Source organism: Strix aluco, chromosome 4 (genome assembly GCF_031877795.1).
Source record: "Strix aluco isolate bStrAlu1 chromosome 4, bStrAlu1.hap1, whole genome shotgun sequence".
Taxonomy (NCBI): Eukaryota; Metazoa; Chordata; class Aves; order Strigiformes; family Strigidae; genus Strix; species Strix aluco.
The window spans coordinates 53,524,412-53,550,860 of NC_133934.1; the positions used below are offsets into that span (position 1 = coordinate 53,524,412).

Sequence of the window (26,449 nt, forward strand, 5' to 3'; positions counted from 1 at the left end):
CTTTGTCTTGTTTACAAATCTGCTTTCCTCCCCTGTTGTCCTTTGGCTTGCCTGCAGTTGTCTTAATGCTACTACTTTATTCCCTTGCTCTTGTTCCACAGACGTATGTTCATGCTTTCCCCTCTTTGCAGGTTCAGGTCATCCTTCTCTTCTTTTGTCTTCCTTAAACCTCACCTAGAGGCTCGGTGTTTCCCATAAGCCCTATGCCCTTCCTCTGGCAAGTCATCTCCCTTGCTGAAACTTCATGCTTTCAAAGGTGGGGGGTGTGCCTTTCCCTTTGGGCATCAAAGTTCTCTGCACTTTCAGTAAAGAGTTGTTGGTGACAGGCACCAAAAAACGTGTTACTTAATTTTAAAGAATTAGTGACATGTGTGCAGACTTAATGGCAGAACTAGCAAGTTTTGACTATGAAGTTGAAGAGATTTTTTTCCCCTTCCATGCATGCTCTTTTTCCTGCTGTAACACTGACAGGAGACCAACATGGTCTGGGTGTGCCCCAGAACCCTAGCCTTTTGTGGCTGTTGCGAACCGATGGAAAAAGTATGAGAGGAATGCCTAAGTCAGAACTTCAGAGCATAAAAGGAGCACAGCTCCAGATCAGCCTCCTGGCAGGAGGTGGGAAGGGAGGCAGCGTGGGTGGAAGGCAGGCTTTCTCTCTGTGTTTCATTACCAGGTGGACGCTCATCATTCTCTTCTCTTGCAAGCTGTAGGTTGTATCGAGTATGAAGGAAACCGGCAGGAACACAGTATTGCAGACATGCTTGAAAGTATGTTGTGCTAGTGCCTTGAAGAGTAATGCTCTGCACTTCTGCTTCTTTCCTCAGTTGGAAGATGTGGGATATTTTGAAAGACAAGTTACATGTCTTTGCTCAGAGTGTACAACAGTAGGATAGTACTCGCTTCCCAGTCCCCCTCTTCAATTTGCTGACGTTCAGCACATCACAAACACATCTGCCTTCAGACCAGTTTTGCAGATGGCTTTGAATGACAGCTTGCTGATCTAAAGCAAGCCCTGACTACTCTCTTTGATTACTTGTGTTACTAAGTCTTCTATCACTTTATCTAACCAGTTGAGTACTTCTATGTCATGTAAGTATTTAAAGATGCAAGTGATGTCACCATCTGATCTAATCTCTCTGTCAGCTCAGAATTGTTGCCTAAATATGCTTCAGAGTGCTCTGCCTGCTGACTCTGATAATATCTCATGCTTCCAAAACCATGTCCTCCTGGTCATCTCTCTGATTATCTTGGCAGCTCAAAGTTTAGCTCCAGGGGAAACTGCCCTGAGAGCCTTAGGAAAGCTGCAGGTACACACTTTCTATCATGCAGTGACAGGTGAATAAAGTTTATTGGCTGGAGAAGTCAGCCCAAACCCCAGGTATCATATGCAGAGGGAAAGGGGGGATTATTTCTGAGTTTTCCTTTAGGCGTCCACAATTACAGCGCAAATATGGAGCTCAGCCATGTGACTTCAGCTCTGAACATCATAGCATTTCACACTACAGGTTGTTACTTTGAACCTTTTTTTGGTCTCTTTTCTTTTTATTTTCTACATGACATTTGAGGAAAATCCTGTTGTACAGCATCCTAGTTGTTGTGCCTGCTCTGTTTCTTCTTTCTGATCTTGGAACCACAGGGGATGTGGGCTGAGATTTCATCGGGATTGCCACAGCAGCCCCAACCCAGTGAGAAAATTGGCACCAAATTACGGTAAGGAAGGCTGCTGAACACAGGCATGCCACTACACAGCGCTTCTCAGTGCTTTTTAAACCATTGCTCTGTGAGTGGCACCTCTAATAGCATCCTATATGGCACTCTGTCTGTGGTCAGCACTTGGTGCTGACACACAAAGTACAGATGCAACAAGAGGCTGATAACTATTAGCTGTTTGTTCCTGGGAAAAGCACTAGTACCATTATTGTCATGCCAGTGTTGACTTCTGCTTGGTTGGGCTTGCCAAGCTGTTGGTTTGTTTTTATTTTTGGTGTGGATGTATTTTTCCTGAGCATTGAAGGTAGGTGCAGAACAGAAGAAAACTGTCAAATATCTGTTACCTGATTCTCTGGCAAGGTATCTTGCTATTGCCAGGCTCTGGTGAATAACAACTCCGTCTACTTCCAGAATGGGGACTTTGCCAAATGGGATAGCTTGGAGGAGAAAAAAAAAAATAGAAAAATCAACCAAAAGTTAAATCATAGCACTTAAGAGTGGGAGTCTGTAATAGTTGCACTTTTACCACTCGGAGGATATGCACTGTTACAGCACTTACAGTTTCACAGTATTTCTGTAGGGAAATGCATGGGCTAAAAAAAAAAAAAAAAGGATATAACCAGATTGAACTGCAAGAAGACAACTGTAGTGTAGAAACCAGGTATTGTTACTTCCTAGTCTTTTACTGTAAAGGCTGAATGTGCTCCTACATGTCCTGAATTCTTTATGCAGGGAAAGTTTTCAGTGGAATCTTGGTTTTTCCTTCTCTTCCTTGCTTTTTCCTCCCCAGAAGAGTGACTGCCAAGGTTAAGCAAAGTACTACTGAAGATTTTGTAGTGCAGGATCCAGTTGGAGTATAAAATAAGAGGTCGGGTAAAGACTACAAAAGTGCTTTTTCATTTACACTTGTTTTAAATTCAGAAGCAGTGATTCGGAGAAGTATCTATATTTCAGAACTTATATTGTGATGTTTCACTTGACAGTCATCACCAAGAGACAGATACAGCTTTCACACTGAACTGCAAATGCTAAGAAGATACTCAAATTTACTTCACTTGCATTCAAAAAAATTTCAGTCAGTCATGGGGAAGAACTTTGAGTATAGGGGAAGACTAACTAAGTAGGTGTCATGGATGTAAGAGTTTGAGATAAGAAATCAAACTTATCTTTCAGTTATTAGTTTAGTAGCATAATGTACGTGAAATCTTGGACTGCTGTTTTGCCATGTTTTGGAGAAGCTGCTGGCATGATATCAAATGGGGCTGGAACCTCAGAGTAAAGCTTAAGCTGGGAAAAAATGTCGCCTTTAGGGTGCTGATAATCCGCTCCTGGGAACCTGGTGCTGTTCACCAGAGGAACTTTAAATCTCTGCATTTCAAAGGATGCTATTTCATAAATTCCAAGTATGTGATTGCAAGTTCTGGTTATAGCCAGATGCTTTGTACCCAATTTTCATCTGGATTACACTTTACATAAATAAGATATATGTCCATTTTAAGACTGTCTTGCAATGTAAAAGGATGGAGGTGGAAAAGTGAGAACATGGCCTACTGGAGACATGCAAGGTGCTTTCACACCCGCAAGAACTGTCTTTATGGGACAGCTGGAATGACATTTGTATTCCATGAGGTTTTTTAGTTCTTAATGAGAAGGAAAAAATAATGAAACCTCATATATTTGTGACCTGTTTATCAAGGCAACTTCAGCAGTGATGAACACTGCCACGTGTCTCTGTGGTTTAGCATACAGTATGTGAATCACATTAGCTACGGGATCTTAGATGTCAAATCTGTATCTGCAAAATAAATTTGGCAGCAGCACAAGACATTCAGGGCTCCTCTGTACATGGGTTTTTCTGCATCTGAACACAGTACTTGTGATACCCTTTTTTTCCCCCCTAAGTTCAGCACACTGTGAAGCCAGTATAAATTTTGATGCTGATGACTAGCAGAAGCAAGAGAGCTCAAAGAGCATTAGTGGCTGCACCCCAGGGAGAAAGCGTGCACTGCTAGTTGTTATTGAAACAATAATAGACTTATTGCACAGAAGACTTCATATATTTATTATCCAGACAGCAGCAAGGTCCTGGCAAGTTCATGTATTCCTTCAATGAGAATCCAGAGAGGAAAAGATGCATCCCCAAATGCTAAACTGAAAAGCTCTCTGGTTGTGAAAATGAGAAGAACCTTGGTTCTGCACTGTGGGTTAATGGTGCAGAGTTCCCTGAGCATCACTGCCTCCAAAGCCACAGATCTGTGAAATAGTTTGCTTATGCAGGATACCAGCGCATCTTTCAAGCAAGTGCAAGTAGAGGGGATGAGAGCAGGCGTGACTGCTGGACGTGCCAGCGTGGTCAGACTACAGCCATCTTCATATCCCCCCTAGACCACACAAGGCTATGCACCAATGCCTGTCAACAGGTAACAGCAAAGCACAACCAGCTCAGGAGCAATAAGTGCTGCCCCTGAAGGAGTTAACTGGCCTTTTTCAGAGGCCCCAGTAGGAATGCCACTGGGCTGTTGAAGCTTTGGCTAGGTCAAAGTGACTAAGCCAGCCTCTGTAGCAATAACTGTCAAAACACAATGATCGCTGCTCAGGTTGGGAAACTACAATTGCTTCATCTAGAAACCAAACAGACTGTTTTCTGCTGTGTTTACATGTGGGGGAAAGTCTGAAAGCCATAGCTTTGACTGACGTTTCACTTTGTCAGTCACTACAAGGAAAATGAAAGATGATTTGTTTGTATAGATTTTAAAATTTTTTTTTAAGAAACCCTTGATTACAGCAAAAGGGAGGGAGGCATCTTTCTCACAGTTGAGGATCATGGATTAAATTGTGAAAGGCAGCTGGGTGGCAGAGTGGTAGTAATCTCTCATGTTCTGTTTCTCAGAAATCTGGCCATTTCTGGATTCACTCCCCCCCGCGCCGCCCCCCCCCCCCCCCCCCCGCAGTCAATAGAATTCAAGGGAATTGCTATTCATTCCTTGAAAATATGAGTAATGCCTACAAACTGCTTCCTCCTCAGAGCTAAGCTATTTTCATTAAGATCTGGTTATTCTTTCCTGGAAAAGAAACTGAGGTTACAATTAAAAATATAGCTTTGTTTTGTGTGCAATAAAAATATTCATACACTTGTGTGTTTTGTAATGCAAGTATAAAATTAATAAATGAGATCAGATTTTATTGCACATTGTCCCGTGAGTCTTAAATGTCCAAAAGCCATTATGCTTTGATTTATAATGAGGCTTGGAGGTTTTTTTGCTAAGAGGCAGCATATCTATTGCCATCATTACTAAACAATGAACTGTTTAAAGCATAACAGATGGTAAATAGGAGATGTTTCTTCCTTTCTTGTGTGTTCAAAATGCCATTAGATGTTTTCTTAAGAACAGGGAAAAAAATTGTGATTTGAATATAAAAGTAGGTGATTTTTTTCTTGCTGATAGAGGGTGTGTGTATGATTATACACTGACTTTTGTCGACTACTGAGTTAAGCTGTAAAGGAGTGTAATTCTGAGAAGTTTGAAGAATGCACACTTGTGCTGTGCATTGTAAAAATCTGTTGTTTCTTCTTGGGTGCAGGGCATGCTATTCTTGCACACCAGAAAGTATGGCAGATATCCAGGCTGCTTTACAGCTGAATAAAATAGCAAAGAACAGTCAAGGGACAGAAAATATTTATAGTCCATTTCCTCTGTATTGATCAAAAAGGTATAATTGCTTATAAAGTTGCATTTTCAGTCTAGAAAAATTTAGGAGAAAAAAAATATCTCTTTGCCTTTGAAACATTATTATCTAAAATTCTTATAACAAGACCAAAGTTTTTATTAACCTGCAATGAAGTATCTTTTTGATCTTGTAACTTAAAAGAACAATTTCCTATATTCATAAATTCATAGCAAAACCAGGAGATTGATCATATATGTAAGTTTGGCTGTTGTGAGCAGGAATGTGTTCCCTGTGAAACCAGAAGACTACCTTTTCCAAGTGGAGAAGAGGGGGGTGGATTTCTGTTACACAGTTTATCCTAAGGAAGGATGTGAAGAGCTGTCACACTGGATGGGGGCAGTTTGATTGCTGGAGGCAAGGTCAGGGTTTGACAAATTACTTCAATCTGGCCTCAATACACCTTGCCTGTAGTCCATTTTTTGAAGTGCAGCAAAAACCACAGCCAGGCCATCTACTCAGGAGCTCCAAATTACCATCTGTCTGTACATGAATTTAAGCAGTGTTAGCCTTACACTCATGGATACAGGCTTCTGTGGCTGGCTTTGAGCCTCCTGTGGTGCTCCTTGACAACACATGTTCAAGAAACCTCCAGGGATGTTCAAATGTGCCATGTGTATAAGCACTGAATAAAAACTGCTAAATTTTACACATTTTTGGTGAAAGGCATGGTTTGGGCGAATTCAGATGAACACAGCATGTAGGTCAGTTCCTGTCAGGTTCCTACATTAGATGAGCAAGCGAAAGAGGTGGCACATGAAGCTGGAATGTGAGATAGATCTCATATGGTAGAATGAGGGTTGTTGGGGGCAAATCATGAAACAATATGAATCGGAGAACAATCGTGAACAGTTAAGCTGAAGTAGTGCTGACTGGAAGGATGTGCATGTCACTTTGCTATTTTTTCTTTAACCTTGATCGGCTAGGGGGCTGCTTCGTACTTACATCAGTTTATACCCTTGTGTATCCAGATGGATGTCCTTTCCGTGTTTTTCAAAACAGTGTTGTCTTGCAAAGTTTCTGACTCCCACTTGAGCAAATCCATTTTAAGAAAGAAAACTAGAAAAATCTGTTGCCGTCATTGTACAAACAGCGTCATTTCTCGGGCATGCACAAAATACATGACCTTTCCCTTTTAGTTTCTGCTTGCTTTGTTGCTCATCTGAAGTAGAAAGTGCTATGAACGCTTGTGTTGATTTCCAGATTGAAAACTCACTGAAAAGAGGAACAGGGTTCTTAAAAAGCATGGTGTTTAGATAAGTAAACCTGTAGTCGTCTTTAAATTGAACTTTCATCAGCAAGTTCTTTATTTTTCCTATTATCTTAGTTATTTATTGTTTTTAGCATTGCATGCTGGAATGAAACGTGCACAGACTTTACACTCCCTGTGAAGAAAACCTTGAGAGAGAGTGTAAGTCATCAGACTGATCTGCAGCCTCTCTTTTCATTTTAGAAAGAACTCACTGAAGTATCTGTGCAGTGTTTAACAGTTGGATGAATTCCTTTTTATGCATACTTTAATTTTGGTTGGCTTTTGTGACTGGAACTGTGGTGTTTTTATAGTCTCTGCTGGACACTAAGCAGGGGAGATGAGGCCTGACGTGTGTTAAAAGCAAAGGCATCTGTATAAATTGTGTCCATCCCATGAAGTCCTTAAGGGCTGTGGTACCTATTCCCATCCTGGCATGCCTAGAGGTTCTCACTAGTGTTCAGGCCTTCCCCTTTGACGATGAACTGCTCGCTCATCCTCCTGGGCATGACACAGTGGATGATGCTCATGTGGGCCTGTTTCTCTTTCAAGGAAAGGGAGGGGAAACACAACACCAAGCTGAGCACAGTTTTGTCCAAGCCTGGCAGCCAGGCTGGTTGGCTGCTGGTGTGGAGAAACCAGAGCTTAGTGCTGTGCTATGCTTCTCACTGCTGTTTTCCCCCAGCCAGGGAAGAGCCTCTATGCAGATACAGTTTTTAATTTCCTGCTTCCCTTAGCTCTTTCTTCCCTTTCCACTCACGTGAACTTCTTCCTTATTCTTCTCCTCATCATCCCTGTTCTTTCCTCCCCACATTTATCCTGACTCACCTCAGCTTTGCTCCCAGGTGTGATTGCAGGTTCCCCTATTTCCCCTGTGTTGACCTGCTCTTCCCCATGCTTCCTTCTGCCTGTATTGAAATCATCCACGGCTTTGTTGTGAAGCAGCCTGAATGGAAGCATTTGATTGTTCCTCAAAACATGAATAATTAATGGTTTTGCAATCAAGCAGCTTAGATTGATGCCATAGTAAGGCAGCTGGATTGATCAAATATGGAGGAAAATAAATGTCATGGCCATGCTTCTTCCTACAATATCTCTGTCAAAATAAGTTTTCCTTCACCTTGAAAACTAACCATAACTGCTTTTCCTTTCCATTTATATTTAAATGGAATAATGAGAAACAAATATATGAGATAATTTGTATCATCCAATAAGAAGTATATGAAAGATGCATTTTTTGTAAGGCTGGCAGAGGAGCAAGGCCCCTGGGAAGCGATTGGCTTGGAGCTGGAGGCGTTCAGAATCCATATCTTCTAGAAAGGGCTGAGCAGGATGGTGCTCTGATCTAACCTCAGCCCAGCTTAAGTGTTGTTAGCTATTACAACTCATATTTTCCCTGAAGTGATTGTTAAGCCCTACTTTTTACTCAAAGATAGCTATTTACACATTTTAGCTGGAGCTAAAGTCACTCAGGAAACAGGACAGCTGTTCCCTTGAAGAATTCTTGTCTGGTGTCAGGTGCCTCTCCAGATTTATCTATTATCTTGGAAGTATTTTCAGTGCAATAATTAGTCTGTCAAGTTTTCTGAGAACATTTCAAGCACCATTTCACCCCTCCTAAACAGTTTATGGGACGTTTACAGCCATCAGTGTAATGAAAGCATCCTTTGCTATGACAATAAAGTCTGTGTAATTGCCATTGCTTCAAATTCCCTGAATGAGCCACAGAACAAAAGCTGTTATTGCTGCTAGCCTAATATCTCAAGGGGATGGTAACTTTGTGCACCATTACAGTGGATTTTCTGCTATATCATGACATATCAGCGCAGTGATGCTTTTTGTGAGAAGCCTATTATGTGGCAATACAGATCTTGAATGAGTCTACTATGTGCTAGTGTATAGATTTTGAATGGGCTAGAGATTAAGTGGTGGCATGGTCAAGTCAAAGTCCATTCAAAAGGTAACGTTTGTTTAGTTATTTAAATGATTATTGACTTATATAGAGTGAAGGGTCATGTAAAGCTGCTACTTGATATTAATCTGTTTTTTTAAAATTCTTTTCTAAAGCTAGTCAATGCTAATTACTTGCATACTAGCTTGCTTAAGCTTCTTTGTATTATAAACTATTATAAAGCACAACCCTTGCCTGAAATCAGCAACTGGAAAATTTACCAAAGATGATCTAATTAGTGAAAGAAGGGAAAAAAGAAATGTTGAGATACAGAAATTTAAATTTCAGAGCGTATAAGCCAAATGACATAAGTTTTCATGTTATGCCTCCCTCTCTACAAAAAAACCCACCACTTCGGTGTAAACAAAATCAAGTGAGATGGTATTTCTAGAAGCAAGGAGTTACTCATTTGCCTGAAGGACCATTAAGACAAAAGCTTGCTGTGGGGAGCCACATGAAAAATGCCAAAACAAACAACAAAACCATCACACTTTTCAGTCCAGGTCAAAATTAAACTTGCAGCAGCTGCAAGTCTGCTTTCTAAATGGCCTTTCTGCACATTAATCTTAATGCACACATTTTCTATTTTCCCTTCAATTTTACAGGAGAGCTAACAAATAAGTCTTCAGAATAATGACAGTATTTTCTGTTATATATGGTATGATGATTTGAGTGGGAGGGTGGTATTTGTTACAAAACCTTCTCTAATTTTGTTTAAATTGATGGAGCAAATCTATCCTCTGTGCAGGGACCCAACTCCTTGTACTCTTAGAGAAACTCAAGTTCTTAGATTTGTTCCCTTAGCAGCTCAAGAATCATGAAGAGGCTCTCCTTGTCCAAACTTAAGAGAACAAAGTTTCCTCTTCTGTAGGTCTTTTTTTTCTTTATCTTACTTCATCATACTTGAAGCTTTTAAAAAGAGGGACATTATGTTTTACTTGCAGACTCTGCAGTCAAAACTGATTTCAGATCTTTCATAGGCAAGTGGGTTTGCATTTAACGTATTATATGCAAGTGTGCATAGCAATTTGTGTGGTATTTCCTAATCTCACTTCAATATATAATTATGTAATTAGTCCAATTAATAGAACCAATTTTAATGATTTTTTTTTTAAGGATTGCAAAATAAACAGTGTATCAAACTGCTTTTACAGTAGCTGCCATTACATCAAATGCAGCTGTAATTCCCCTTATAATTGCTAAACACTTACCACCCTTTGGTTTTCACGAGGATGAGACTGATTAGAATCTGCTACTTTATTTCTGTTCTTTTTGAAGTAGAACCAGTCCAGGCAAAATGGAAAAAAAAATAAATCCTGAGCTTCAAAAGAAAGGTTTGAACACAAAATGTGAATGACAGTAGTGTAGAAGATCTCTCAACAGCGTGAACTATGCCTGTGTATGCTCAGTGGGTTGGAGGGATCTCCTCATTTCATATTCACTGTTGAACACAGCAATAAATGAACTTTTTTGGCAAAAAATTCAGGATAGTAGAGAACGCAAGTGGTTTGTTTTCCTTATGGCAAATGGTGCATCTCTGCTGTATGCAATATTGTAGTAATGTTAAGACATACAGACCCTATATGACCTAGTCCCTAGCTAGGAGGCAACCATTTCTTGTGCTATGTCATGGCCTGCAAAGTCAGTGTTTAGGTATTTTAGGGCAGATTGGGGCAGTAGCTATTGGTCTTCTACAGTGTAAGTATGTTTACTGCAAAGCCCTGTTGCTACCTTTTATTTGAAGTTTTGCTGAATTATTTGCCTGTGGGAGATTACTTTGGAAATACCATGAGTAACAACTGCTTCACAGAGGAGGAGGAGGTTAGTTGATGGCCAGGTAATTTCCTTAGCAGCATTACATTGTTATGCATTCAAACAAGATACCTTTACTCTTGTTTTAGATGATGAACCTCTTAATGTACATACTGTGTGCAGTGCAAATGCAACTGGTGGCAAATGCCATCATTACATTAGTGCTTGAGCTACAGTTCAGCAAGCCTTCCCAGAAGCTAAAGTTTAGCATCCTGGTATGAGATACTTTCAGATATGCATCCAACTATTTCTTTGTAGGTGTATGTTTTCCCAGTCAAATAGCACAAAACATTCCAGTTCCCATCCACTGACTTGAAACACACTGTCTACAGAAGCCTGAAATTCACAGAACTCCTAGGTCAGCATAAATTTTGCATGGATGATTTCACATATCTGAGAGCAGCAGCTCCCACACTTTACTAAACTTCTTAATTGCTTTGGAATTTCATCTAGGGGTCAGTCATAGTAAAGGCTGCTATGAAAGGCCATTATGCAGAGAAAATGAAAAATTTTGATTAACCCTTGGTAAACCTGCTAACAAACTTTTCACATCACAGAAACAAAGGCATCCAAAGGTTAAATGACTTAACCAACATTTGTTAATGCACCAGACACAGCTTTGGCTTAGGATTTCTAGGATGCCTCTGCTCCCAGTGCTTCGGTGGTAATGGTGTTGCAGCTGGGCATACACTGTAGTGAACAAGTACCATACATATAAAGTTTCACTGGGAAGTTCATGATGTGAGCACTGAAGAAAAGCATAGGAAGGATTTTTCTGTATTGTTTCTTGTGCTGGCTTGGACATCGGGGACGTCATCAATATTGATTGATAGATCTGCTGTTAGAACATCTTGTCCTAGGATATGAATGTCTCTGTAGCCTTTAAGTCACTACTTGTGTTTCATCTTTTTAATTTGTCTTACTTAAAAATCAGTATGCAAATCTCTACATAGAATTATACTTTGTTAATATTTTCTGAACTTTATTTCAGTACATAAGTGGATGTGTGTATGTGTGAATATGTGCATAGTTAAGTATGAAGAAGTCCTATGCAGAGCTTTCCTCTATTCTTCTGAATTCTCAGTCTTACGTTTAGCTTCTGCCCTGCTTCCACGAAAATTGCAGTGGGAGAGACATAAGCTATATTACATGCTCAATAGGTTTAAGCTCTTAAAAAGAGGTTTCCAAAGTCAGCCATCCCTAACTGAAAATATCCTGTTTTCACTGCTTCATTTACAGTGCTCTCTGTGGGTTGTTAGGCAGTGTTTTCTAGATTTGAGCACCACAGATGGGCTTCAGCTGCCACTTGGAGAGCAGCGGTGCTTGAGTATTTGTCATTCAAGTCACTGCGAACATTATGGGAAAGACCAAATTTAACTGCACCCTACAAGGATTTGGCAGCCTGCTTGCTGGGCTTATTAAATGGTGTGGAAGCCTACCAAGAAACTTTGATTAATGGAAATCACATTGTGCACTAGTTGTGTATTTTCCCCAAATTAAAGGCGTTATTCTTCATTCTGGATGTGAAAAGTGTCATAGCCTGTGTAGCAAAACTTGGGACAAATCCATGAAATGAAGACACAGATATTTCTGATTTCATATCCCCAGATCTGTTTCATTTGAACTACGGTTAATGAAGAGGAATACAAACAGTTTTAATAGCTGGAAAGAGGTTCCTTTTAACTAAAAAATGGAGTATTTGAGCCTGCAGAGTACTCTCATAAGGGCTGTTCTTAGGAACCATGATATTCTAGCACCTCTTCCAATCCTTTTGTTTTTTCTTTAGTGTATCAACTGATTTCCTTTTTCTTATCACCTTCCTTCTCTGAAGACATTTGAGGTTGCAAAGCAGTGTTCTTCTTGACACATTTCCAATTTGGCTTTCTAAAACTGGGGTGAATGCTGCTGTGTGGTCTTTGAGACCAAATCCTCCAAAGAAGCTGGGAAGATTAGCACGCATCTAGTCAGCTTTAGGCAGACAAAAGCTGAACTGAATTGATAAGGAGTAAAAGCCCAGCTGGATGATAGCCTGTAAGTCATTTTAGACTGAAGATTTGGATCCAGACTTCTGTGAGAGTATCAGGAATGACATTTTGGCTGCTTAGGCAATAAAATTCCCATAAGCTTCATTAAAGCCAGGAATTATATGTCTTTCTGGTCATGCAACAAATAGTAACTTCCTCAATTGCTTTGCTTTTCAACAACATTTCTAGCAGAGCTTTGGATATAAGATCCCATGCTACTTACTTGGTTTGATTTTGGGCCAGTCTGCTGCTTCTATCCTGTGGTCTTCATACTTCTTGCCCGAATAGGCAAACAGGTAGCGGCTGATTTCTGCTCGTCCTCGCAGATTGAAGTATGTCAGCTTGTACTGTGGCATGCTGGATCCCTGAAAGGGAAGACACCGTGTTGCTTTTGATACGAGTAACTCAACACCTTTTTACAAAAGCACACTTATTTATGAAACACATGGTTGTACAATGCAAAGGACATATTACAGTAAGCCATGATGTGTTGTACTTTGCAATCATTGCATTAGTCATACCTTTTTGTTCTGCATTTGTCAGCCACAATATTTAGACATGGACAATGACAGTTAAACCTGCAGTTCCTCCTTGTGTATCTCCAGAAAGATGGCTTGGTTTTTTTCAGACATATTAAGAACTTTCGGCTTTCATTTATTTCTTTCTTTTTACTCCAAACTCAGGCCATTTTTATAAAGTGTTTTTCAGGGTGCAAATCTAAAATCATATGCTCTAACAGAAGATAGTTGCTGTCCTGAGCAGCAAATTTGTTCAAGCCTGCCCTGCTTAGCCTCTATTGCTTATGGAGACATTCATTTAAGACTAAATCATGACAATTACCAAACTGTTGTGATTTTTCTCATTAACTATTACTCTGGTCATGTAGGCAATTAACCCAACCTATTTTAGAAGGAAAATTTGCTATGGAAACCAGTCTACACTGTTGTTTTGAGCAAATTGTCATCAAATTCTGTTTCTTGTACAGAAGCCAGAAGAAAACTTGAAATTACTTTGTTAGGTTTTCTTGTGACTTTTTTTTTTTTTTTTCCCCCCCCGGCCCCTTCAGTTGTAGTTAGGAATCTTGTAACAGGAAGGCTCTATTTGTTTCTTGGAGTAACAGGCAACAAAAGAAAATACTCATGAGTTTGATTGCACAGCAAGGATGGTGCAGGAAAGGTGAACGGCTCAGGCCACTTTAAACTAAAAGTAAGCTTTTAAACTCTGCACACGTAGCACCTTAATAAGAGAGATCTATGACCTCAGCTGAAATTTAACTGTCCCGCCTAAAGGAAATGAAAACAACCATCCACCTCCTCACCTAAAGCAAAACCCTTTCTCATTTTGGCCTTAAAGTAGACCCTGCATGTCTTCTACTATTCTTTTATATACATCAGATTCAGAGTGTAGTTAATAAATTGTGCAACACAGATCATCTGTAGCAGGAAAGAAAGGGACTTTTTGGGTTTTTAATGAGTAAGTGCTACTATATAACCTTGCAATAGAAACAACCCCCTATTTAGTCATCTTGCCTTTGAAAACATATGCTTGAGGGCAGATGTATCATCAGCTTTCACTTTAGAGGGAGAGGCTCCTTGTTCAGAAACCAGGAAAACTCGCACTTAACTCATGCTGAAAAGAGCAACCTGCCTTTACCACTTTCTCCTCAAAAGTCAAAGCATCTACTTTCCATCCTCAGAGTAGCAAAGGCAAAAAAAAAAAAAAAATTCAGAGAAAATGAGCACATTGGAGGCTGCTTAATTTATCGTGAAAACTACCTGTTCCTTAGGGCACGCAGCAGGGTCAAAAGAAATTATTAGTAAATGGGGATTTTGCACAGCCGATGGCCCAGCAGAGAAGCAGGAGCAGAGAGTTACCAATAGAGATATCTACAAGTGCTTCAAAACAAAGATGCCACTACAATTATTTTTTTTTTAAGAAGTCAAACAAGTGTGTTCCTTTGTACTGTATAAAAGAGGGAAGCTGCAGGCAAAATGAATTACATTAGGATGTGATTAGTTCTCTGGATGTGTTAGTTACTAGAAAATACATTTGTTTGCTGCTTGGCAAGTGCAGCTCACAGATTACAGGTGTAACTGTTTCTTTTCCTAAAGACATAAATTTTGAGAATTCCAAATTTTTCAAGTATGTTTTAGCTAAGTGGTAAAACTTTGTTTCTCTATTTTCACATTTTGTGGACAGATTTATTACTTATTATGCTTTATTGTGCTTATATAATACTATATATTATATTTTATGATTTATTTATGCAGAATTAGTTTGGATTATATGTCTACGAAGTTAATGTAAAAAGAGAGGATGAGATTGTCATTTGTTTGGATTTTTTTTCCCCATTTATCCCTGCTTCTGAATTTGTGTGGTCATTTGAGAGCAAGGAAGGGCATTTTTAAACCAGCCAGTGTTATCTGAGATTCAAATTAGACATGACTTAATGATTTGGGACTAAAAGGGGAAAAAAAACCTACTTGATTCTTACTTTTCAATTTTTTTAGAGGCAAGCGAATACTACTGATTCAGTCTGTGCTTGGATAGGATACGACCTTTAACATGCAAAACCTACAGTGTCTGCTTCCCTTCTTTGGGGGTGTCTGCAGAGCTTTTTTCACAAACAGCAGTAGAAGTTCCAGTGCCCTGGACTTACTACACTGCTCCCATGCAGCTCCTGTACCTCAGCTACCTCTAGCCTGCTTAGCCCTGTGTTAGCGGAAAGCTGTCAACAGCTGGAAGGCATTAAAAGCACAAGAATAGAAAACTTTAAGGTACGGTCATGAGGAAGGCAGTAGACAGCTATATATAGAGCAGGCTGGAGATGAGTGAAGCATAACATTTCTGGTGATGAGCATTTTGAAAGAGTCTAATTCTTACTGTGGGAGAACTTTGTACACAAAGATGTGTATAATCAGGAGTAGTGAGATGATGTAAAGAAAAGGGAATTTTGGCTGAAGACCAGGAAGTCTTTCTGGCTGTTGTAGTAGACTGTGGAATATTTTGGTCTGCCAAGGAAGCAGTGGAAACTATTGTTTGAAATGTCTAAAGCAAAGCTAAACAATTTTCTAATGAATACACTGTAAGGAGTAATCAAATATTTGCAGTGCTGATGCACATTTAAGCTTATGAATTTTTTTCCATCTGTTAACCAAAAACCCCCAGCCCTACCAGGAGTTTACAAAAAATATTTGACATTTTAAAGGCCTCTATAGCTCTATTGTAAGCATGTTTTTGTAAATGTTTGTCGGTTTTATTTTTTATTTGTATTCATTGAGAAATGTCAGAAGTAGCTCTTCCTAAACAATTCCACATAGGTTTCTAAAGGAAAGAAATGGTTGTGTTCGGAATAGCTTTTGCCAAACATACAAGGAAAGTTGTTGGGTCTTCTCCTTATCCTCCTTTACCCTATTCTCCCAGTGTGTTTTGTAAAGGACCAGAACATGAGGAAGAAATTAAAACCATTTAAAAAAATGTCCAAAGTGATTAAATGATTGAAAAATGTCACTTCCAGGGAAAAAGGTCTATTTTGGGTCTTTGAGTTCGTGCTTTTGTTTTTATTGGGGGGACAGGGGAATCTTTAAAACTATTTACAATTATTTTTCTCCTTTTATGTTTAATCATGGCTTAAAAACACTAAAAGACATTGGTGAGGGGAAAATCTTAGTGCCCAGACTTGCAACCATTTAGCCACCTGCCTGGTGCTCTTAAATCTGTCTGGGTGAGTTTGTTGCAAAGACAAGTGTGTATAAATGCAGGAGGGAGCTGATTTACCTTACACCAATAAATCTGCCATCTAAGCGGTGGGTTTTTATTTTCTAAAGCTATGAATACATGGCTGGGTCCCACCTGTACACCTGCCCTGCCCTGTGTTGACAGTCAGCACCTGAGGAAACTTCAGCCCCAGTTTTATCATGTGCAACTTTCAAAGCAGTGAACTCAGCTAGTCTGAATTTACTATTAAGTAAGCTTTAATACTTTAAAGTTGTTGACCCACTTAGCTGATTTTCTAGCTTTCCTCTGCGGCTTTCTTAAAGCCGGCTTAACTGGCTTTAACATACCTTTAAACAAATGATTAATGGATCTCGTGATTAACTGAGCTTTTGGAGTCACTTGGTGACAAAGTCAAACAGAAAATCTGAGAGGAGGTCAAAAGTGTGTAAAAGTGGCATCCTCTACATTACTCATGAGTCAAAATTCAGGTTGAAGTTACAAGTATCTCAGACATCTTAGGCCAGATTTTAAATAATTAAAACTGTTCATGTCTTTACAGAGACACTGTATTACCTGATGAATTTGGGATGCTTTTATTCCAATTGAAGCAGGACAGAACAGTCAATTTGAAAACTTCAAGCAATATTAGGGTGAAGAAACACAGCCCAGGAAGGAATCAGCATCATTCTCTGAGAACTAAAATGCTGCATTTCAGACAGCGCTAGTGCAGAAAAGAAAAAGCACTGACAGACTGGAAACTGTATGAACATACTGGTAGGATACAGAAGCAAACACTCCCAGTGTTCGCAAGGTATGCCATACTTTTGCTTTTACTGGATGATGGTGTATGTGTCCCTGCTCTGTTTTAAAGCGTAAATCACAAGTGCACCCCCTGCATTTCGCCTGCTCAAGATGAGTTTTGGGTGTATGCCCAGTACAATCCAGCACAGTCTGCCTCTGCCAGCCAGTATGCTGTCCTGCACTCCCAGCCTGAGCTTTGCCTTGTGAAAGCAAACACCAAAAGTCTGCTGGACTTTGTAGAGTAACAGGGTTTCATCTCTGTTTTGGAAAAATCCAGCCCTCAAAATAATACAAAGAAATATTCTTCAGGCTAGTGAAAACCTGGATGCAGATACTCAGTATGCGAATTCAGGAGAGAAAAAAAAAAAAAAAAAGAAAAAAAAAAGAAAAAAAAAGGCAGTACTTTATTTCATTTTCTTGGATAAGGTTATTAATATTCGAGGCAACAGGCAGCAGAGCATTTTCCCCAAGCTGGGGGTGGAGGGGGAGAAACCAGCTAAATTGAGCTATTTGTTCACATCCATCCAAAGTCTGAAAAAAGACGCCTTTAATTGTACTTTGCACTGTGAGAAATTAAGGGTTTCCTTGCTTTAAGGTTTCATGATTGTTACAGGATTTAAAGAAACCCAGCTGCTCACTCCAGCAAGCAAGACTGGTAGCATTGGGTTAAGGTTCATCTGGGTATTTCTAAAAATCTGGGCCTCAAACTGTCTGCCTGGAAGAGATGATGCATTGCACTGTGTGTATATTTATTTAACATGAGGGTTCTTCGTTAATTTAGGAGTCACTTACGAAAAGCACTGCAGCTAGCTCTTGACACAATGCTGCCCCAGCCACAGGCCTGCCAAAAAGGGGAAGGCTGGAGGTCTTGGCTGCCTAGTGTCATCGTACTTGCTTGAATTGAGACCAGACCAAGATGTGGTCCTTGAGGGAGTTCTATTTCATTTCCCTGTGCTAATACAACTTAGGGCTGCATCTGTGAACTCACTGCCTGTGATCAGCTGCCGGGAGAGCAGGATGGACCTCGGGATCTCCTGGGGAAAGCCAGTGTTTGCTGAAGGGCGTGAGAAGGGAAGGTGCTGCCATGTCTAATGAGGAAGGTGAAAAATTCCTTCTGAGGACTAGTGAGTGATGATTCAGTCAATGGATACCTCTATTTATTTTCTTATAAGATTAAGCTGTTTTATCAGCTCAGAGTGCTTCGGTTGCTGGAGCTGATATATGTTCCACTTTCATGATTTCATAAGATGAAAGTACAACAACAAATCAGCTTCCAGTCATATAAGCCTACAGGTATCTTTCTGCCAAGAAGTATCTTGCTTTATGAAGTGTGATACAGAGTTCATGCCCTCTCTAAGCAATAATCTAGCTGAAGCTGAAAAGCTTGGTGGACGTTGTTCCTTCTTTTTGATCTTAGTGCTGCTTTTAAAGCAGTTGCTACTTCTTTACAAGGTGTTTCTGTGAAGTTGGCCTGGAAATTAGATGAGTAGGTTTGAAATAGATGCATACCCAACAGCTTGATTTGGGTATCCTACAGGGGGTGCTGCAATTTCAGCCAGTCCATATATTTACTCATGTATTTCTGTGATGTCCTAGATGTACCATGCCACGTATACAGATTGAAGTTCTTATAACCGGTATCAGCTGAACATTTTCCATTAATGGTAACACTGGGATTTCAGAGTTATTTCAATGATTCCTTCTCTTCCTTACACCCAGTCTCAGGGCCCTGTAGTGCTAATGTCAATTAGGAAACTCAGTTTAGAAAGGGGAAGTAGAGAAGCTGGCTGGGTCTATGGGGTTTTTTCTTTGTATATAAAAACAAAAGAGTCTTTACACATTAAAGGAAAATTTTTTCTTAGGCTATTATCTCAGGAGTGACCTATCCAAATACAAAGCATAGATTTTTGGTTCTGACCCTTAGGGGCTGGGGAGAGTTGTATTACTTTATGGAGCACAAAAAAAAGATTTTTAACCAGGCAAGAGACTTACTCTGCCTTATTTCACCTGAGAAACATTAGGAATATTAAGTTCAGTTTTGTCTGTCTATGAATTCCTATGTGAATTCCTCATCCCTGTAACTGGAGAGCCAAGTATTAAAGCAGCTTTCTCCTTCCTCAATACATTTCCCTGTCCAAGTGAGTCTTCCTGCCTTCATTTTTTAAATTTCAGGGGAAGGAACCAGGGAGACAAGACTTAAATAGTTACTGTAGAAGGCAAGTAAAGAAAAGCTTCCACAGCTGTAACTTTATAAAATGCACTTTGCAGTTTTAGCAAGATAGGAAAGATAAAATGTCCGTGTCCAGTATTTCTTCCTTTTCATTTAACCAACCTAACATAAAGGTCAAAAAGGTTTGGGGAAAGGTGTGCTTGGTTACCTTCTCCTGCTTGAGCAATGCCGAAAGGGCAGGAGCCAGCTGGAAAGCAACTTTGCCCTGTCTGCAGTGCATGGTGCAGCTCTCCCGGTTGCTGATCAAATTGGTTGCTGCAGGAATGCCTTAAATTTTTTCCCTCAGATGAAAAATTATTCTCTCTAAAGACTCTCTGTGTTTATATTTCATGTCTAAATTCAGAGCTGAAAGTACAAACAGAAATAGTGATGTATTTGCCCTTTTTGGAGAGAAAACAGTTTGTTGGTGAGAAATCCGTCTGTGCCAGCAAGAATCATCCTTGGGGTGGCTGTTGGTCCCCTTCTGACTCCTTGCTTGTGAGGAAGGTTGGCAACTCTGCCTGGCAAAGGCACTGGCTTAATCCAAGCTGTTTATCCAGAGGTAAGTAACACTAAGACAAACAACTTTTCTATTTCCATGGAAAAATCTGAGGGGTATGGTAGGTATCTTACGTGATGTACTCCCTGAATGGGGAAGCTAATGACTTTGGGATTCCCATTAGCAAATAGAGAACTGAAGAATTGGGATGGCCCTCTCTTATTGCAGAGTGAAAAGGAAAAATGCTCATTTTCCTCTTCTCGAGCATAAACTTCTCTTGCTTTTAACACAGAGTCAAAAAATATTGGAGGATTAAGATTTTCAGCCTTTGAAAACTAAAAATAGTAATGATTTGTTCCTTTGTGTTTTTTTCTGCCAAAAGATGTGTTTGTTGTTTCTTTTTTTAGTGAAGAAAATAAGAAAATTTCTGCCCCCTTTTGAGGGAGAAGGATTGGAGAATATTGGCAGATTAATGGAAGACTGCAAATTTTCCAATGAAAGATTTCCACAGCAGTCTGTGTTTTGACAGAGAATAAAATGAAAAGCTTTAAGTAATTCTATCTAATTCCTGTCAGCTCTCAGTCTGACATAAACTCTCTTTCTGAAAAGCAATGGTCTCTTTTCCTGCTCTGCCCCAGTTATAGAAAATAAACATTTTAATTTGATGCCTTCTTTTTCTATGCCAGATAGCAATCTGAACCTTGGAGGGAAAAGAGAAAAAATCTGCACACTCTTTTCTGTTTAATACACAAATCATCTGAAGTAAATGTTTATGCAATTTGATGTAGAGTTGAGTTTTGAAATAACAAATCCCAAATGTAGTGGTTGTGGCCTGATACTTCTTAGCATGATTTTCAAGATTAGATAAATGCATGACTTAAAGCACATTTTTTTTTTTCTTTTTTTGGTGGGATTTGGCATGTCTTTAACCAGTGTGCTGGTTATTTGCAACCTGTGGTGGTAGTTAGCCCCTAACATGAGAAGAGATTTTAAGACATTGCTGTGGGATTACTGAGGAGTACTACTGATATGAGTATGTTAAGTGACCTGATAAGTAAAGCTCTGCTGTGTGAGCGAGGGCCTGATCTGTCAATGTGTGGGTTTAAAAAAGAGACTGCAGGAGAGCCTAAAGCAATTATCTAAGGAAGCTCTAGGCTTGGTTTGCTGATGTGGGAAATTGGAGATCTAGAAAAATACTTCAAGAACACAGGAAAAAACACATCTCGGTGAAAGAGGAGGATTAGAAAAATACTTATTCTGAGATGTTTTTTTGAAGGTGAGAGTCCAATGTGACTGGACAGTGAATGGGTGGTTTCTGTCAAGACTGTTGAAGGAGAACACCAGGATCCACTGGGTTTCTCCAACTTGACTTCACAGCTGCTGCTCTTCATGTGACTACCCCTCAGGCAACTTCAGTCAAAGCGGTAAGAATTCAGATATTTGATGTTCACCCCATTCATTTTTAACTGAAGTAGGTGAGGCAGCGCTTACATGTCAGCAGGTACGAGGAAACAGAGGCAGTGATGGACAGGGCTTTGCTGGGCTGCCTCAACAGCATGCTGCTCCTTCTGCCTCGTGTGCCAGGCTCCTTGGTTTAGGGCCTGAGCATCTGTGATGACTTTGGTTTCTGTCTGATCCTCAGTTTTTTGATTTGCAGCTATTTGGCCCCAGTTTTATGTAAATAACTTTCAAAATTGTTTTGTGCAGCCTCCTAAGCTGTAATGAACTTCAAATGAATAAATTGCACACCTGAGACCATAAAATACTGGTAAATAACATTGCAAGAGGAGAGGTCTCAGGAAAGATGCAGACTAAGGAGTGGTTAAGATAATTTCTCAGGAGAGGCTATTTAAGTCTTTTATTTCCTCATCAGATGTTTTAAGAATGCCCTGAAGCGTTGTGGTAAAGCAAAAGCCTAAATAATCGTAATTCTTGCCAACACCAGACATTCCTGTAAAATTCATGCCTTGCATCTGTCTCTGTAGTCTTCAGATAAATCAGCACCCCCTCACAATATCCCTACAAAGCAAAGAGCACAGTTGTGAGTCATGTTGCTGTGTGTTAAGTGGTTTAGTCAGCTCTCCAAAGGCAGTTTTTGCTGTTTTTGCCAGGATGATTTTATGTCCATTTCCTGAACTTGCAAGCATGTCCAACACAGTAATTTGTATAACAACTGTCTTGGCCACCTAGCATCTTTCCTTGGATGTCAAAAAATGAGCTTTTTTTCCTATTCCAGCCATGTGTGTGTGTGTGTATATGTACAAGGGGGAGTACAAACACCAAATCCTTCCCTCTGCTAGTCTAAACTACTTTGCTCTTGAGCTGTCACATGTTGTGAATCCACTGTACAACTTGTCAAAAATAAACAAAATTACAGGCATGAAAGAGAAATAATTAGGTAGGTTTTTCAGCACAATATATGTTCCCTGTAGCCAGCATGGGTGAGACTAGGCAAGGTTTTATTCACTTTGCAGAGTTCTTCAGCACCGCCTACCAGGTCTCCTGGTCACAAATTCCTGGTGTCCTCCTGCTCTGCCCTGGGGTGCCTGGCACATACCACCCTGCCCAGGAGGCACGAACACAGTGGGCTGGGGCACAGATCTCTTGTATTTTCAGATTTTTGAAACCATATTCACAGCCAGATGGGCCTGAGAAGACCCAGGACCTCGCTAAAGCGCTCTTTGGACATCACCAATCTTCTTGAGAGGACCAGCACTGGCAAGTGTGGACCTACAGCCCCACGCAACACCTGGCCAGAAGCTTGGGGACCACCTAGACTTGTCTGTGAGCAGTAAACGTCCAAGACCCCATGAGTTATGGTCACAAACTGCTCAGTATGTAAACCCCTAACCTATGTGTCCCTACACTTAAGAAGAAACTACTTTCTGAGCAGCAGTTTACAGCTGATTTCACCTTTGTTCATGGAAACACCAGGCAGAGTCTGGCTTTGGGGCAGTGCCCATTGCTGCTGGTTCCTTGCTCTGCCCCAGAGTACCCTGGCACAAAAAAAAAAATGCTTGTTTACCGAGGCATACAGTTACAGAGACTGATGTCCCACATTCGTTCTTTGCTGTTGTCAGACATCAACTAAAGAAAGATTGTGAGACTGTTCAAACCATCCTTTTTTCCATCCAAACCAAACTTTTCTTTGTTTTGTTTCTCCTTTTGCCATCTACTAACGAAATCCAAAGCATAGATGTGTCTGGTATTGCTGAATGTCCTTGTTTTCTCTCCTATCCCACGCTCATGCTTTACAGAGTCATACCAGCAGCATTTTGTGTTACTTCTAAAGAGGTGCAAAATTAAGCATTTAATTTTTTTCAGTTCATTGTTGTAGCTTATTTTATGAGTGTTTTAGCAGATTGACTCCAGATAACTGAGGATCTTCAAAATGATGGCACTTTAAAACGTATATGCTGAATTTGGCAGATTCTTTTTTTCTTTCCTTCTTTTTTCCTCCCTCCTCTTGGACTAACTGGCAAAAGGGTGAAAAATTCACCTGTTTGAAATTTGCAGCGTGTATCATAAGTCTTCAGCTGATGTGAATAAGCATAGCCATCAGTGGCTCCTAGATAGTGTAATTACTTGCTGGTGAGGTTTTGATCAAAGGCATTTTGAAAGTGAGTACCATTTTCAATTACTTCTACTTCCCAAGTGCTTAGAATAAGGTTGTGTATGGCAGACAGCAACCAGAAATCTTAAGAGCAAACCCTTAGAGCAGCAGAGGATGTTCATTGGTGACACAGGAGTGTGCTGCACTGAAGACAACTGACTAACATGCTTTCATGTGCACAAACCCAGAAATTTAAGAATTACTTCATCTATATTTTCTGTTTAAAATTTGGAGAGCTTCAGTCTTATTTCTATCCAAATAGATTTGATTGTGTGTCTGGGTGTGTGTGCTTCTACGGCAGAGAGTAGTTCACACTATGTACACATTTTTAGGGAGAGGTGGATTCTATTTTGGATTAAAGAAAACAAAAGAATAAACAAAAGTGAACTTACAAAGACCTCTGTGTCTAATTTTTTTTTTTTTTTTACAAAAGTTGCAACTTTTCAGTATGAAAGTCCCAGTGTTTACAAACAATTCTAAGGAGCATAGAAGTCCAGGAAAAATACTTTATAGCTACAATTTGTTTTCTTGGATAGTTTGAAAGGAGCAGTGAATAAAGGATGTCTTTTAACAGAGGAAATGTGTGCAGGAGGATTACAGGCAAATGACGGCAGTTAGAATTTAAAGAAAAAAAAAATCCTGAACAGCTATTCAGAGTAACATTTTGAAGTAAAAGACAAAAACCAACAGCAAAAAAACCCTGTGAGTTTTGATAAGGAGCAAAATCGAGCGAGTGGAAGCAGATGCAGGAAGTTTTCCTCTGTAGAATAATGGTGGGAATTAGGACAAGTGTGCTATTCCATTGGTGAACCAGAAGACAGGAATTTGGAAAATGGAGAATAGTGCAGAAAAATGACCTGGAGGAGTTGGTTCGTGCTGCTTAATATTGATCTAATTCCTCTGATATTAGCCTGGAATTTGGCTTTGTTATGTAATTGAAGGCATATAAATCAGCCTTTACGTCTAATAGAATATTGCTTTGAAATGTTTTTTCACTTACTGAAAACTCCCTGCGGAATACCAGGAGCTTCCCCACACCAACTTTTTGCTGCTATGCTGATGAGGTTGTTTTTTCTTTGGAAAGTGTCTCTCTGACACATACCCTGATTATCAAAGTAGCTCAGTACTGATAACATCAGGCACTGGTGAGAAATGGGGGCTTGCTGTAACAACAGGCTGGTGATCTGCCTTTTTGCCTCTAGAAAAGCAGTTCATAATTTCTGAAGTCTGACTGTAGTAGTGCCTGTGACTGTACAGATGTCTTAAGTACAGCAGACAGTTTAAAGATGCCTGTAAGTAGCAAGGAAGGCATACAGATGGGGAACTTGAGTTACACTTTCAACCGCTGTGTAGAGCTCATGGTTATCCCTCGCTATGCCAGTAGCACTAGTCAGAGACTCATGTTGAATAAACCTAACAAAATTCTAAAAATGAAATATTCTCAGTACTTGCTCTACATGTAGCATAAATTGATGAGACTTGTCCCCACGCAGCTGGTCTAACAGTATTCCTAGGGAGGGCAGAATAAGATTAGAAGAGGAAAGGGGAAAGAGAGGAGACAGACTGTGGCAGCAAGCAAAGCTGAAACAGAACTCACTCTGGTGCAGTGATACGTGGTCCCTTCCTCAGTGCACAGAAGTCCCTCCGAGTGCTGGCCTCAGCGCAAAAGCCTCATATATACTGTTTATTAATATGCAAACCACTCCCCGTGACAAGTATGCCATCATGACTGACTCTCTCTCTCCCCTCTCACACACACAGGCACACACAAAGCAAATGCATCATTCCCTCACATAACAATCAAGCTTTGTGACTTTTTGGACTAGTACAGCAAATTGGGTACTGGAGTTTTTCAGCTTGTGTTCAAGGGCAAGAAATATTCTGAAGGGCCATTTAAAAAAAGATAATAAAAAAAAATAGACACCGGGGAGCTGAGTCAGATGATGGATGTTTTTTTTTTAAATGTAAAAAGTGTGGAGCAGGCCAAGAAATGTCTGTCGTCTTAGATGATTTCTAACTAATGTGAAGCTCTACAGTATCTGATCTAATTAAACAACAATGCCTTAAAGAGCTACAATCTCATTAAAACAGTCAGAAATAAAAACAACTACAAAAAGAAAATGTAACTTCCAAGCCTTTGTCATAAACAACAAAGTGATTTGAGATACTTTTTTTTTTTTGCCATTATCAGTGAAGAACGAGAAAGAGGATTCAAGCAAACTCTGTCCATGAGTAATGCACAGTAGTAGTTAGAGTTCTGTGATGTTACTGCTTCTTATCTGTTGTGGATGTTGTGCTTTTTTGTTTGTTTTTTTTTTCTTTTTCAAATTCGTTTGTACTTTGATCTTAACAAAGTCCACTCAGCATTGCTGTGCTTTGCTTTCTTCTTTGTGCTTGACCAGAATGCAGCAGCATTGGAGCAAAGCTTTCTGGTGCTAAGGAGACAGGTCTGATGTGTACTGCACAAATTTGCTTTGAGGTCTCCTTCACTTTGTATAAATAAATGGTTGTGGGCGTTCTTCACAGGTGCAAAGAGCAGCGCTAACCAAAGCGTTCTCCTCTGCGATGAGGAGGTGCCAGGTCCCTGTGGCTCACACCATTAATCATTTGCTGCAGGTCAACTCATTTCATTGCAATACATGTTTTTCCGAGGTGTAAACAGCTGAGTTTTCAATCACCAGCAGCCTTTACAACTAAGAGAAAGTTTACAAAAAAACCCCAAAGTGTCTTCTAATCAGGACTGGTGTAATCTGAGTTTTGAGCCAAACTGCTGAGGTTACCTTACTAGTGGCACTTCCTTGCTTTTGGACTTGCCTTGGCTGCACATTTATACTTTAACATTCCTCTTCTCCAGCATGTCAATGTTGAGGTGGTGGTTTTGAGTACATCTCAAAATGGGAAGTTTAAAGTGGTTTAACTAAAACCATATTTCACGTTTGAATTGTTCACTGTACATAACACAGCCTCTATGGGGTATGACAATTCCTTCTGTTGCAGAGAAGCAGCTGAGATTTTTTCCTTGTTTGATAAGCAGAAAACTGAAGCAATATTTATAGTTCTCAAAAACTTTGCTCTTGAAGACAAGTAAATGGAATACAAAGCAAACTTATTTTAAAAGTATTTGCAAGATTTTGAGCC

The 26,449-nt window shown here is 39.9% G+C and overlaps 1 protein-coding gene across 1 annotated transcript in view; it reads right to left on the minus strand.

Annotated features, from left to right (window-relative positions):
- HPGDS (hematopoietic prostaglandin D synthase) overlaps positions 1-24,982 on the minus strand; it is a 30,623-nt gene extending 5,641 nt beyond the window's left edge. Inside the window, exons 1-3 of the mRNA XM_074823113.1 lie at positions 24,909-24,982; positions 12,696-12,837; positions 2,055-2,147 (exon numbers count right to left, since the gene is read on the minus strand). Coding sequence (XP_074679214.1) covers positions 2,055-2,147; positions 12,696-12,828 — 226 coding nt within the window. The 5' untranslated portion in view covers positions 12,829-12,837; positions 24,909-24,982. The remainder of the gene's footprint in view (positions 1-2,054; positions 2,148-12,695; positions 12,838-24,908) is intronic.
- Between the last annotated feature and the right edge of the window lie 1,467 nt (positions 24,983-26,449).